Source organism: Bombus pascuorum, chromosome 7 (assembly GCF_905332965.1).
Source record: "Bombus pascuorum chromosome 7, iyBomPasc1.1, whole genome shotgun sequence".
Taxonomy (NCBI): domain Eukaryota; kingdom Metazoa; phylum Arthropoda; class Insecta; order Hymenoptera; family Apidae; genus Bombus; species Bombus pascuorum.
In genome coordinates this window covers 1169541-1184707 of record NC_083494.1, presented here as the reverse complement: position 1 = coordinate 1184707, position 15167 = coordinate 1169541, and the positions used below count along the sequence as shown (strand labels likewise).

Here is a 15167-nt window from a genome sequence, read left to right as displayed (position 1 = left end):
TACAAATAAAAGATATCTAATATTAAACGTCTATTTGTGTCACTATTTGCTCTCCACTATACTTACTATATGTACTTGTCTATGTATGTATTGTAGTACACACTAGCTTCTACATCTCAATTCGATGAAATATACAAATTTCAGCGGTTTCGAGAAGCTGCATGAAAAGCTCGAAACTTGTTTAACAAATTGACTTCTGTGATTGCTCGGCAATGGTTCAACAAGTTAATCCTTTCCAACCTTTACGTAGTAATAATAACATAAAAATTATAAAATTTGTGTCCCTTCGTCTAAGCTTCCTTTTTTTCTTTTTTTTTTTTTTTGCTGCCTCTAGAAATTGAAACTTACATGTAAAAATGAAATTTTTGCTCTTTTATTATAGTACATTCATATATCTAATGTTGCTATCATTCCGCCATTACCTGGTAATTTTTCATTTTAAAAGTCATTTAAAAATGAAACACACATTCTGAATGCAGAATTTATTTACATTTACACTTTTAATCGGAAGGAACAATGAAACGTTACGTTATAAATATCTTTTCCCAAATTACCGAAATAATTGATCCAGATGAAATAAATAAAATTTTTTCGAATTAAACGCGATATGCAGGAATTATCAAGTGCATTGAGTTATTAACGTTGATGTGCATGTATGTACATAAGTTTCCCGTTAATCACCGTCAAGGAAACGAAGAAAGGAAAGCGGTGTAATCATAGCAGCGAAGAGTTCTCTCTGTCTCTGCTTTCCTTGCCACTTTTAACAGAAATCTTTGCTCTCTTTGCTTCCTTTGCAAAGAAAAACTTTCAGCTTGTAACGAAACGAAGGAACGTTTCGACGACACTTTCCTCCATTATCCTGTATTTTCTTTTTAAACTGAGCTCCATCGTTTATTATTTGATTAACGTTCCGTAAATGTCCATTTTAAAAACACTATTAATGGAAACTTTTAAGGAACATTTATGCAAAAATCGATCTACTGTAAGAAATAATCGTCCAGTTTATCGTGCAACGTCGTACGATAATACCGAACGTTTGAAAACCATCATTTTTGAAAAACTTTTAAATAAATTATGTTAATAATATTAGCAATAAGATATAGAAATAGTTGGCGGTGCAAAGGTATGGCGGTGATTTGAGCAGTCCAACAAAAACCGATTCAAAGTCAAATGAAAGCAAATCTATAAATTCGCGTTGATAAATATTCGTAATAACAAATTTTTGCACTTCCTCATATCTGCATCCTTATTTATTTTGCATTAAGTGCAATTTAAATATCGCGACTGCCTCTTTCAATTCTACAAACCCTTCGATTCCAAAATGTGTAAAATCTGCAAGTTCATAAGATCTATGTTCTTCCTGAAGAATCCCAAAACAGTTGTACGACGCTTTCTCTCTTTATCAATTTTCTTTAATTTAACAAGCTACTATATTTCTTTAAACTCAAGAGATTCTACCGTCGATTCTCTCGAAGGCAAAGTACATAAAATTTTCTAGTCTTAGTTAATTCTGAAACGAATCATCACTTTGCAAACTTAAACTAATAAAGAGCGGCTACTTTATGTTCATGTATTACGTAGGATACAGTTTATTTATAGAAGTAGTTTTGTATCGATCGAGTTAGCAGGCATTCACGAAATTGATTACATCAACGTACCGGGTGTTGGAAAAGTCTGCAGGCATATAAACCTACGATAAGTCTGGAGATCGAAAAGTCTGAAATATTTTGAGAACGAAACATTTTTGAGAAAAATACTTCAGAGCAAAGGTTTTCAAGATTTTAAACGTTCCGTTGAACGGTCCTATCCCTTTGATACTTGATATTAATAATAATTAAATACTGTTTTTGTTTAAGAATCTCGTAATCCTTGTCAAGATCCAGTAATTTCGTTAAAGTTAGAGGACTGAAAGGATCAGGGAGAAGATCGAAGGTTTAATCCAAAACCAAGTCAGCTCTAGGAAAACGTAAAGGAGGAAAAGCGTATAGTAATCCGCAATGATAGATATATGTGGCGAACGTCCACGAATCTGCGAGAGTTTGATCTTAATCCTTGTGTTAGCGAAGCGAGTATAGTTATCCAATATCGAAGGCTCACAGCATACGACAGGTGACTGTAAACAGCTTAAAATTTTCATTAGTTATCGGCTCTTGTTGATCGTAGCATACTGACGTCCTTAGGCTAACTGGCATATTCTTGTATAGTCATTTTCTCCAGTTACCTTAAATGTATTGGGTCGAACTGAAAATTCGTTCCGTCTTTACGGACAAATTGCACGATCTGTTCTTTTCTTCTCGTGCATCATTTTCAATTTATGCTCCATTCCTTTCCACGACTTTTCACCATCTTTGTGATAATTTCCTTGTTCCATTGGCGCAAAATTGTTCAGTTTTCTGGAGGAGAAGAAACGTTCCAACTCGTCCTTTTAATTTTTCAAACAAGACAAGCTCTTATGGTCGAGGTAATTTTGTAACGAGTGGAATAAGCGATAATCCGAGAGTGCAAGATGGACAGAAGATGGCAAACGAGGTAAAACACCCCATCCGAGTTGCAGGAAATTTTGTCCTGCGACGATCGAAACGCCTTTTTTTTTTTTTTTTTTTTGGACGTGGAGAAATCCTCATGGACACTCGCCGTTGCATCGCACCGGTCGAGTAGTGTCGGACTCTTACCGACTAAAAACTCCACGGTGGCCAGCCTTACGTTTTGGAGGGGGGGCCCCGGGTTCTCTCGCGAATTTCTACCAGAGGCACGCCTCGTCGTGTTCTCCCCTTTTTTATCAGGAGGGAGGCGTCCATATTTGTGTTGGTCCAAAGCGACGATCGAAACGCCTGGTTTTGCGTTGTCTCGGTGAACCCTATTCGATCTCGCGCCAAGCCAACGAAAAACAAGTGCTTCGATAAATGTTTGTCTTACGCTCAACAGTTGACTGTTACCTAATCAACATCAGATTCAACACCAGATTAGATCAATTAAATCGAGATCAGTAGCCGTTGTTTCAACTCCGATCCATTTCTCTAGGAAAAGAGCAAAGTCTTAGACTTTCCGTTCAATTCAATACGATAGAAATAATTGCATTGTCGTTATCGATAGACTGCGCATTTGTATCTATTTGTAGAAAACATAAAAATTACACGGAATATACGTGCAATGTCGTAAATCTCGGGGTAATTCAGCTGATCGATTCTGAAGTGTGAACATCGAGTTACAACATAGATTGATGTTAATTGTTGCTTGCTCCTGTATTTCATTTAAGTATTTTCACAATAAACATCAATCTATAACAGTAAACAATAAATAACAAGTTCTGTGCAATGTCCACCTGAAAATCGAGAATCGATTTTCAACGTCCTGAGCTACCGATCTTTCTGCGTCAATCTTCAATGTTTTAAATAATTATTCCTTCTTTGCGATCTTGTCTATGTCTGATGTTGCTCTCTGTCCGTCCGTTTGGGAAATGAGTGTCTCTCAAAATGATTGTTCATAAAACAAAAGAAAGTCGCTCTGTCTGTGAAACAAAGAAAGTCGTGCTGTCCATAAACAGAGAGATAGTCCCTATCACACTTGAACTCTAGGGAGTTTACATACATAATACGAAAGATCCTTTCTAGACATAGTAAAATTGTATAACGACTTTACTATGCAATCTTTTTGTAATTCAGTAGTGGTAATCTTCTCAATGCCAAGGGCTTTGTTTGTGTTGCAGGTTGTAGCTAATTTATGGAGTTGGGGAGGATTTGGAATGGGCACTTGCAGGCAGGACTCTAGATTTATCGTGCGTTCATGCCAGTCGTACACTTCCTTCTCACAAGGTGTGGACAAATTGTGTGCATTGTTGTGACCTTTCTGGAATATGTTTGCTAATGGTGTTACCTTGTCGTTGTCTTAGACGATCTCCTAGGAAACTCTATAATATCAATTCGTTCTTTTGCTGTAACACTCACGTAAATAGAAGAATCGCGATTTTAAGAAAAACAAGTTTCAACGATGATCCGTGAATGGATCGATGCTCTAACGATGCGGGTGAATTTTTAAAGTTCACTCGTAGGACTCTACCAGCGGAAGGCACAAGGAGCAACTGGTATTTCTATACCAATAACTCGAAAGCTAGCAATTTTGTAGAAGTTACGTCGTTGTTGCAGAAAGTGAACGAACTGAATATTTCTGTTAAAATTTGAATCGTCCTATTGGAAGCATATTCCAGAAGCTTCTATCACTGCTTAATCAGTTTTCACACGAAAAGAGAAGAGCGTCAAAACTCTTGGCACGTGCAAATGAATTCCATTTTCTTTTCAGAAGCCAACTATCCTCCGGGCTACTCGACTGCCTGTTCTTTCCTCTTCTGGGCTTCTCCTTTCGTTTCTCCCTTCATAGTCTGTTTTATTTCAGCTGAAACCAACTGTATAGTAGTCTTACGCCGTAAAATATTCACGGATGGCGTATACTTTGTATAGTTCTCGCGCAATTTGATAGCACAAAAGTTTTAAGTAAACAAGTTTCGCAATCGCTCTTCTGCGGCCGGAGCTTTCGAAAAGTATTAGAGTCGTCGATACAATCTTACTAACTGCCTTATAACTTTATTATCCAAGAAGCAGTCCGTCGCATTTTGTTTCCTTTTAATGCACTTATCTCCGTATTTCTTTATTCTAATTGTGTTTTCTTCACTTTTAAAGTTTCTTGCTGAAAATGACAATTCGCCATCCATATGCAGATGCGCTAGTTACAATAAATAGTAACTAGAAGATAGTTCTAGATTCGATCGATAGGTTTAAGATGTTCTTTTGTTTTTTTATCCCTAGGCCATGTAAGAAAGTGCAATAAAGGTTTTTCGGCTCAGAACGGTGTGATAGATTTATCCAAAGAATAAAATAATAGCTATTGTAATCCTACCTCTGAATACAGAAATAACAACAGGTTATGGGCCCAGGTTCAACAATTAGTTATTATTTTACTGAAAATATTACTAATTGTAATAATATTGAGGAGCGCAGAAGATAACCTAAAAACAAAAAAAGTGCGTGATCGATGATTCAGTGTTGAGTATCGTAAGGGCGCTTTATCGAATATATAATACTTGCTTACGTGATAATACAGTTATCCAAAGAATAAAATAATAGCTATTGTAATCCTACCTCTGAATACAGAAATAACAACAGGTTATGGGCCCAGGTTCAATAATTAGTTATTATTTTACTGAAAATATTACTAATTGTAATAATATTGAGGAACGTAGAAGATAACCTAAAAACAAAACAGAAGTGCGTGATCGAGGATTCAGTGTTGAATATCATAATACAGTTATCCAAAGAATAAAATAATAGCTATTGTAATCCTACCTCTGAATACAGAAATAACAACAGGTTATGGGCCCAGGTTCAATAATTAGTTATTATTTTACTGAAAATATTACTAATTGTAATAATATTGAGGAACGTGGAAGATAACCTAAAAACAGAACATAAGTGCGTGATCGAGGATTCAGTGTTGAATATCATAATACAGTTATCCAAAGAATAAAATAATAGCTATTGTAATCCTACCTCTAAATACAGAAATAACAACAGGTTATGGGCCCAGGTTCAATAATTAGTTATTATTTTACTGAAAATATTACTAATTGTAATAATATTGAGGAACGTGGAAGATAACCTAAAAACAGAACAAAAGTGCGTGATCGAGGATTCAGTGTTGAATATCATAATACAATTATCCAAAGAATAAAATAATAGCTATCGTGATCCTACCTCTAAATACAGAAATAACAACAGGTTATGGGCCCAGGTTCAACAATTAGTTATTATTTTACTGAAAATATTATTAATTGTAATAATATTGAGGAGTGCAGAAGATAACCTAAAAACAGAACAAAAGTGCGTGATCGATGACTCAGTGTTGAGTATCGTAAGGGGGCTTTATCGAATATATAATAATTGCTTACGTGATAATACAATTATCCAAAGAATAAAATAATAGCTATTGTGATTCTACCTCTGAATACAGAAATAACAACATTTCCGTTCGCTCGATTTTTGTTATAATATAAATTGTCACGATCTTCGTTTCAACATTATACACTGTTTCCATTCCCTTCTTCCAAATTGAAAATACAATTCGTTCTGTTCGGAATATACTTAGAGAATACTTAATAATTCGATAAACGTTTTATTTTTATTCATCGACGTACAAAATATTTGATTTAATATATTGAATATAATATACAATAACAATCACGGAGAATAAATCGTAACAAGTATAGATTAGCATAGGAGGTGTATTACGTGTTATTCCAATGTCATACACATTTTGTTCATTGTAATTTCTTATTTAATATTCATCCTGTAAATCTTTCTCAGAAAAGATTTGCAAATATTTTGCAAAATAGATATTCAAGTATTTGTATCAAAAATAATCATTTAAATAATTTTTCAAACATAGACTGTTGCTATTTTTCTATTTCTTCATACGCACAGTAGTAATTACGCATATACATTTTGAAAAAGCATACTTACGCAAGGTTTCTTTAATCGAGAATATCTTAATATCATCTAATCTAATAATTAATACATTAAAATAAAACGTGGAAAGAATGGTGGCGTAGGACGAAGAGTCTCAACGACGCTTACTTCTTACAGTTTCAGCATAAAACAATGGCGTGGCACATTCACGTGACACTGATCGATATTACATTGTACGTCGAAGCTACGATCGAACGTAAGAACGACGATTGACGGAATCGTAGGTTCGAGGGTGTATTATTAAAAAGTAACGGTGCGAAAAGTTAATAATCGACTGGGAATATCGACGCACGGGTCCGTCTGTGTCGAAGCTGTCGACTCTTGTACGGTTTGATGGGGGAAAAAATATCAACCTCTACCTTTTTCCGGTGACGCGGATATCGAGTGCCAACACTATTCACTGCAAGTTGTCCACCCAGCCGGAACTCGCATTTCGAGGCGAATGCGAAACGTCGTCTATTTCCGTCCTGAATGTTCTTCCAAGTCAAACCATCTGCCGCAATCGTACTTTCGGGCAAACTTTGAATGATTCCGTCCTCTTCTCTCGAGTACCTATGCACCGAGTATGCGATGAGTTTAACCTCGGCTGATGCACCACTGTTGTTGTGTTCCCGTGTCTGCTTCCTTTCTATTTGAACGATATAAGAAAGTCGTTCTCAGAGTACGTTTAATTGTGATTTTCTTCTTTTTTTTTTTAACGGCCGAGAAACCCATTTTAAAGCAGCTCTTAGGAGATTATTCTACGTGTAAAATGACGCTCTACAAGTAGAAGATATAGAATAGAAATCGTTTATAAGATGCCTCATTTTCGAGAAAAATATGTCTTGAAAATTTACCATGCGCGTTCGCCTGATCAGTTTTCAGTTAAACACGTTCAAACCGTATTTTGTTGAAAACCAGGACTTGAACGAAAAGATTTTATTTTCGATTCGACTTATTTTCACGCGTAGAATAACTGGTCGTTGATTGTTTACTCGTATTTAGACGGCAATTAGCGAAGTTTAAGGTAGTTCTGGCGTAAACCTCAGAATTCAAAAGTACTGTAAAATTTCGAGCGAAACTAATTTGGAGCGCAGGGGGGCCAAAGTGTAAAATCTGGAATCGATTCATTACGCGGGTATCGAGAAATTGTTAACAAAAGTCGATACATTTTAACACACTGACGTGCAAGTCTCGCGGAAGCCAGAAGACCGATCAACTCCGCTTTCTATTAATTATTAATCTTCAATTTCATTACATAAGCACGCGATTAATAGTTAATTCTCAAGAGACAAATGAGTTTACTTAATTCCATGAGTTGATTCTTCGGAAGAATAGCATAAATGATAATAAATTTAAAGAATAGAGTTTATAACATTGTCACGTTTTCTATTTTATTTCTCAAACAGGAAAACTATATTTAAAAATTGTACGAAACTTGGCAGGAAATTATATGGAAACGTAAATTTACTAATTTCTGTAAGGCTGTTCACGTGGCTTCTTCAAAGTGTTTATAAAAAGATAAGTTCACGTGCATATTTATAATAACAATAGTAACTTGAGTAAACAATTTTTGACGAACTAAAAGTTAACGCGCACTTTTGAAATTCATGAATTTCTGGAATTTAATTCCCTTCAATATATTTCCATTGATTTATATTTAAATTTTTTAAAATTTCAATTTTCTACCATGTTTACCTCCTGCTATCGTATTCCTGTACGAAATGAAAAATATAAATGTGTAGCTGTAGCAATATTGCTCGTTTTTGTAGAACACTTTTCAATATCTCGATTTATGCCACACTTCAAAATTAATTTCTATCAAAAACAGAGTTTTAATATATTTTATTAATTTTTAGAACACAATCGAAGAATTATAGCTATATTGGTCATTTTTGCAAAAAATTCTTCGATGTTTCGTCAATACGTCGAATTTCGAAATTAATTTTTATCAGGAATGTCTTTTACTTTCTACGCGATATTTACTTTCGTTTTCGCTTTTTTATGATGAATCGCTTGTATTTTTTTATACTCTCTATAATATAGAAGAATAGAAATAGAAATATAAATAATAAATAATATAAAAGAATAGAAATTATACAGGCTCAAATTAGGAATCTCTAAAATAATAAGTTAATGAAATAAAAGTCTTCCAAAATATTTAGAATATTTCATAACAAGTGTCCAGACTCTTGTCCACGTTATTGCGCACTAAACTGTAATCTCCGTAACCTTTTTTGATGAAAATAGTTTTAATTTTGTTTAATTTTGCTTAATTTTGTTAATTCAACAGTAATATTAAATAATTTAAAAATAAGTGTTGAAAATTGGTTATTTCTAGAAATATATACAGTAACGATTAATAAATGAATGATCATTGTCAAATCTGGTGATAGCTAGGTATTTGTAGTAGTCAATTTTTGTAGTAGCCAGTGAATTTCGGAAACAGGGCCAATTCGTCGATATTTATTTCATAAAAATATCAATTTCCATTAAAGTGTACCAGCGCATACTATCGCAAGGAAATTAAAACCTGTAACGCTATTAACGTTAAAGATTTGACGCTATTAAAATTTCTTTCAAACGATCATTAATAATAATTGTTACAAACATTAAACACATTATCTTGTGTATTTATAATATAAATATAACACATTACGTAATGCTTGTAACATACGAACCTACATAATAATACGAATATGCAGATAATCATTACGGAATCAATGACATTCGAATAACAGAAAGCTTGCACATTGCACATGGCAAAGATAAATCTGTGAAGTGAAAAGGACGGTATACACCTGCTACTTGGCCATTATAATATTTCATCCAAATTCATGCGAAAGATAAAACTCATACACACGTTCCCAGTATTCTAATATTTACGCATATCCTGAAGTAGATTATCATTATTCGTAAATTGAATTTCCATCGGCTGCACAGACTTCGCACAATCGTTCATGAGCGTTTGAAGATGTTAGCAAACATTCATGGCGAACATCTATCAAGCGTTTGTGTGCTTCACGCATTTCCACCAACTATTCAAGAGTTTCATACACGTTCGCAAACAACTTGCACAGCCGATGAATATGCAACTTTGCATTGCATCAGTGTTTCAGCCTGTTCTCCAATTCACTATGCTTTTACTGCACTGGTATTCGTTTGATAAATTAATACATAGCAGCAGAACTACTTGGAATCTTCCGAATGCTACAATATAAGAACATTCTTCTTTCCAATTAGTCGCATACGCGTCATCGGTGAATATTAATTCAATTCGTTCAATTAATTCAACCACCGTAACAGTTATAATCAAAATGACCAAAAGTTGCGCTATAACAATTAGTAGATTGTTTGAACTGATTTTGGTTGCGGCTAACCGTTCTAAATGATAAAAGTGTTCTTGCTTATCATTAGTCAATAGAGATGAAAGATTTCTCTTTTGATTGCCGGTAGCCATTATATACGAGAAAAAATTCTTTTATTACCAATATTATAGACGAAAGATTTTCCTTTTTCTTACCGATAGCCGTTATATATATATATATATATTTTTATTTACGTTTATTTTACAATCAATTCTCATTAGAAAATTTTAAATAAATTTATCTGAAGTGGTATTATGACATGATTAATAAGTGTTCATAGTATGTTTGATTCTATTTGAATCTAGTGCTTAGGTCTTAGGTCTAAGATGAGTATTCTGTATGTTGCACGATAAGTTGTATTACAGAAACTCCATTATTCGTTTCTCTTATTATCTCTCGAGTAATTTGTGTCTAATAGATTTCTTTTTTTGGATGGTATATTGAGCTCATTTTTAAATACCAGCGAGGTAGCTTCTTTAGCAGCTTCGTCAACTCCCTCGGTTCCTACTGCATCTTAGTTTTTTTTTTATTTGCGTTTATTTTACAATCAATTCTCGTTAGAAAATTTTAAATAAATTTATCTGAAGTGGTACTATGACATGATTAATAAGTGTTCATAGTATGTTTGATTCTATTTGAATCTAGTGCTTAGGTCTAAGGTGTAATGTCTTTTTAGCCTGCGGATCTGCTCCGACGTGTCGAGTAGTTGAGTAATTAGAGAGTTTTGGTGGTTGTTAACTCTTGTGCTGTGTCTATTGCTGAATTTGGATATTTCTTCTTTGACCGTGGGTATCTTGAAGTCGTGATGTATCGTTTCGTTGGTGACGTACCAAGGTGCGTCTATTAGGGATCTTAAGGTTTTCGATTGGAATCGTTGGAGGATTTCTATGTTGGAATTACTCGCTGTTCCCCATAGTTGGATTTCATAGGTCCAAACAGGTTTTAATATGGCCTTGCATAGTGTAATTTTACTTTGCGCGTTTAAGTTGGAACGTTGGCCGATGAGCCAGTAGAATTTTTAAAATTTTGCTTTGAGTTGTGTAGTCGTTTATATGACAGAAGTTTCTTTGGTTACCGATAACCATTGCAGATGAGAGGTTTTCGTTTTGATTGCCGATTGCCACCATGCAATGCGAGAATATTTTTGGTTTCTGAGCATCTTCAGATATTTTGACTTTACAGTCATCAATGATGAAGACGTCGTTTTGTGCAATGCACTTTAGCATTCGCTGTATAATAATATATACATTTGCTGGTTAAATACCGCTGGTTCTGTTAACGTTGGCAATCTTTCTGTCTGTTTAGAACATTCTTCTTTGTGTGTTTTATAATTCGAAAAATTGAAGGATCCGAAGAATTCGTCAGGCGACAAAATATTTCTATAAGATGTAACAATTACAGACGCCTCTTTTATTGCAGCGTATCACCTTTCGGAGATGAATCTAATCGAATTATATTGGGTTGTCCGAAAAGTTTCTTTCGTTTTATGAGGAAATAATAGACGCGCAACGTTTTTCTTTTATATTATTTCGTCGAATTACGTACGATTCATTTTCTTCTGTTGAAATAAGCACCGTCACATTTTACAGACTTACTTTTACGTAAAAAACACGTTTGCGAAAGAAAGACACTTTCCGAACAACCTTATAATACACTCTTGTAACTGTTAGAATTTAATCTTGAAGTTAAGAGCAATAATCTGTGGAAGACACAATGTTTGTGTTAAAATAATATTCAGTGATGTTTATTAAACAGAACTACAAAACCTGATGTATATAAACGAGTAATATAATTAACAACGTACACAGGAATTGTTGATTGTTGGCCTAGACTCAGGTAGTGACCCATGATCTCTTAAATACTTTGAACCCCACCCTCTACACAGTAATGAGTATGACCTGTGTAAGTGTCCTGTTCAAATGCCTGTGTAAGGGTTTTGTGCCTATGCGTGAAATATCGTTGTATTCCAACAGTAACTATGGCGATTATAAAGAAGCAAATCATTGCAGTTTCATTTAACCGTAGTTATGTAATCAAAATACATGTTGTCAAAACTAAAAAATAGTGTGCCAATACGTTTGAGCGGCAACGCATCATTCGCGTTTCTCCAGATATTTGATCGTTTCCAGTTAAACAGCGTATAACGTATAACGTAACGTACTTTACGTATAAATTAAAATCAAAATGTTAATATAGAATAATATAGGTGTAAATTAATAACGTTGCAGATTGAAGCATATTGCTGTGATTTAGGATTAATATAATTGCGACTGCTGTTGAATCGCTGTTAACTATTCCATCCAACCGAACTTTACTACCACACAGTCACTTGATCGGGATAGATACATATACATATGTATATATACATATACTTGTGATACACGCGCAGCAGATATGGTCGTGGTTGGAAATACGTGGATAGCTGTAAATACCGTCGTTCGAAGTTTCATAGACTCGCGTCAATGGTGGCAGATTGCATCGAACGTGACGACCCTCTTTAAAAGTCTCTCATGCGAGAACCTGATACGCTGTCCATTCGTTTCAGATACGTAACAAGATCAGCAGTAGCGCGCGCAAAGACCTGTCAGACCAATTTTTTCTTTCGTTTGATTGCGATTTTCGTTTTATTTCTGGCTTTTTCATACGTATATTTCTTTTTTACTTATGTCAGTCCATTTGCGCCTGTAACTAAACGTAGTTGTAAGCACGATAAATGCAGAAACGTGTTTTGAATTTTTTGTTCGATTGCGATTTTACTTTTGTTTTTTGCATTTTTCGTATATATATATGTGTCTTTTTTTTTAGTTGTGCTTTTAACTAAACATATGTTAGTTAGCGAGATTTTTACATATTCTTGAAAACAACGAAGATATTTTTTGGGACCATTTAAAGTTCAATTTTAAGTTTCCCCTTTTTTTTTTTTTTTTTCTATATCGAACCATTTTATGGTGATCGAATGAATACGCCATTATGGTAACTTAATTGCGACTGGGAATCCATCGATCATTTAAAAATACATCAGTCTTAATTGACATTGATGCACTTGTCATGGGAAACGCAAATGAATAACAAAATTTCATTGAAAAATATATTCGCTGTACTTTGAAAGTGGGAGCGTAACATGGTTAGCAATCTTGCACGAAATTGATCGATTTTCGTGTTGAGGATGAGTGATTAAGCCGCGTACATTGTTAATACGTCGCTTTTCGTTCAACTTCCGATGTATTAGTTTTGAAACAAAGCTGTCAAAATCGATGTGCCTTCTCCATAAATCACGCGTTAATAGCTTGTACTCAATATTAAGTTGTTCTCTATTATGAAATAAATCGCGAAGAAAATTTGAAAAGCACGATCAAAAATCTATCGTATGTAGTCGAAACAAACGACTGATTTAAAGGGAATTTTCTTTAAAATGTCGTTGTAAGTTTGGCCTTTTTCATCGTAAGCAGCGTTTTATCTATGCATTAATTATACGCATGAAGTTTCAAATTTATAATTTAAATATAAAATATCTGAAATTTTACATTACATTCTACATCGTAATATATTACAGTTGATTGTAATATTTATATATTAATGCCCATCATCTACCTAATATTTTAGTTCTGAAAAATATTCAAATTAATTATTTTGTAAGTTAGTTATTAAATACTAGTTATTAAATAATTAGTTATTAAATACTTGAAATCTGTTAGTGTATATCATTTATATTAATTGATACCTTTGTGGACGCTTATGCTTCTGATATTAACAGAGATGCTTACACGTCTCTCGCGTATTTCAATTCTTTCTCAATTTAATTTTCTGCGGAATAGCTCCGTGAAATAGACGACTCTCGAGTTCTTGGAAATTAAACTCTTAACGCACAAAGACATCTGGAAAGCGCCTCGTATGTTATTTCATACGTTGACGTATTCGAGACACCAAGAATCGCGCATAATTTTATGTCGAGCTATATTAAGTGGTATTTTTAGTACACGTCGAGTTCTGTTTCATTTGTATGTCAAAGGATTAAACTAACACTTGTTCGAATCTCGTGCGAGAAGATAAAGAGAAATAGAAAGAAAGACAAGACACAAGAAGTTTATTCCTTACAGGACGCAATTTCGAGGGTATCTGATTAATAAAATCATTCTATTAAACGAGTAACAAGAAGGAAAGTTTAAAATGGATATTCTTTGATGATCGCCATGCTCGTCATTACTTTGCACACACTCTCTATTTATATTTTAAATTACGCCACAATGCGCTCACGTTTTTTGTATGCAAAACAGTTACAGAGCAAGATGAACGATAATGACAACTCATACGTTGTGATGAGATCTGAACCACTCTCAATCGTTTCGAGTTTATATTATGTAGGAGGCAACAAAATCAGGTTACATCGAACGTGATTCGAAGTCTGGAAACTCTTGGAAGTCTTGACAAATCTTGAGTCTCGAAAGTCTCGAAAGTCTTGATCGTCTTGAGACCCTCAAGAATGTTGATGGGTTTTGAAAGCTTCAGCGTTCGACATCTTACGAGCTTTTCGCCTACGTTTGTTCAAACAGCATCGTTGACACGGAAAATTATAAAAAATCTGGCAAGATCGACCTATCTATATATAGAAGAATTGTGTTTTATCAACGCGTTTATCTCAAGACTATCGACTCAAACTTTCAAGATGATCAAGACCTTGAAGACCCGCAAGACGATCGAAGCTTTTAACGTTCAAAACCTGTTATAGTTCAAAAGTTTCAAGACTTGCAACACGCCGAAGACTTTAAAAATTCCTTGAGACGTATCAAGACTCAAGACTATCGACTCAAACTTTCAAGATGATCAAGACCTTGAAGACCCGCAAGACGATCGAAGCTTTTAACGTTCAAAACCTGTTATAGTTCAAAAGTTTCAAGACTTGCAACACGCCGAAGACTTTAAAAATTCCTCGAGACGTATCAAGACTCAGGACTATCGACTCAAACTTTCAAGATGATCAAGACCTTGAAGACCCGCAAGACGATCGAAGCTTTTAACATTCAAAACCTGTTATAGTTCAAATGTTTCAAGACTTGCAACATGCCAAAGACTTTGAAAATTCTTCAAGACGTATCAAGACTCAAGACTTTCAACAGCTCCAAGCTTCGAGTCTCGTTGAAAGTAATTCAAATTTTTCAGCAAATATGTAGCCATACAGATTCGAATCGACTCTAAATGTTTCAGATTCCATCACTGCTCGTGTATAGTCTCGTGTATAACATTGCATCAGTGCATAATGTTATAGCGATAGGTAGAAGGTAGACGTTCGTTAGATTGTTCGATGGCA

General features: G+C 34.4%; 1 protein-coding gene across 4 annotated transcripts in view; it reads left to right on the top strand.

Moving 5' to 3' along the window:
• The window catches only part of LOC132909001 (CCR4-NOT transcription complex subunit 6-like), a 431298-nt gene that overhangs the window by 307115 nt on the left and 109016 nt on the right, over nt 1–15167 (top strand). The window contains exon 1 of one of the 4 annotated variants that reach the window (XM_060963560.1): nt 3709–3812. The exons of the other annotated variants lie outside the window; for them this stretch is intronic. Within the exon in view, the coding sequence (XP_060819543.1) occupies nt 3743–3812 (70 nt within the window). The 5' untranslated portion in view covers nt 3709–3742. Of the gene's footprint in view, nt 1–3708; nt 3813–15167 lie in introns of those variants that run through there. 4 annotated transcript variants of the gene reach the window in all.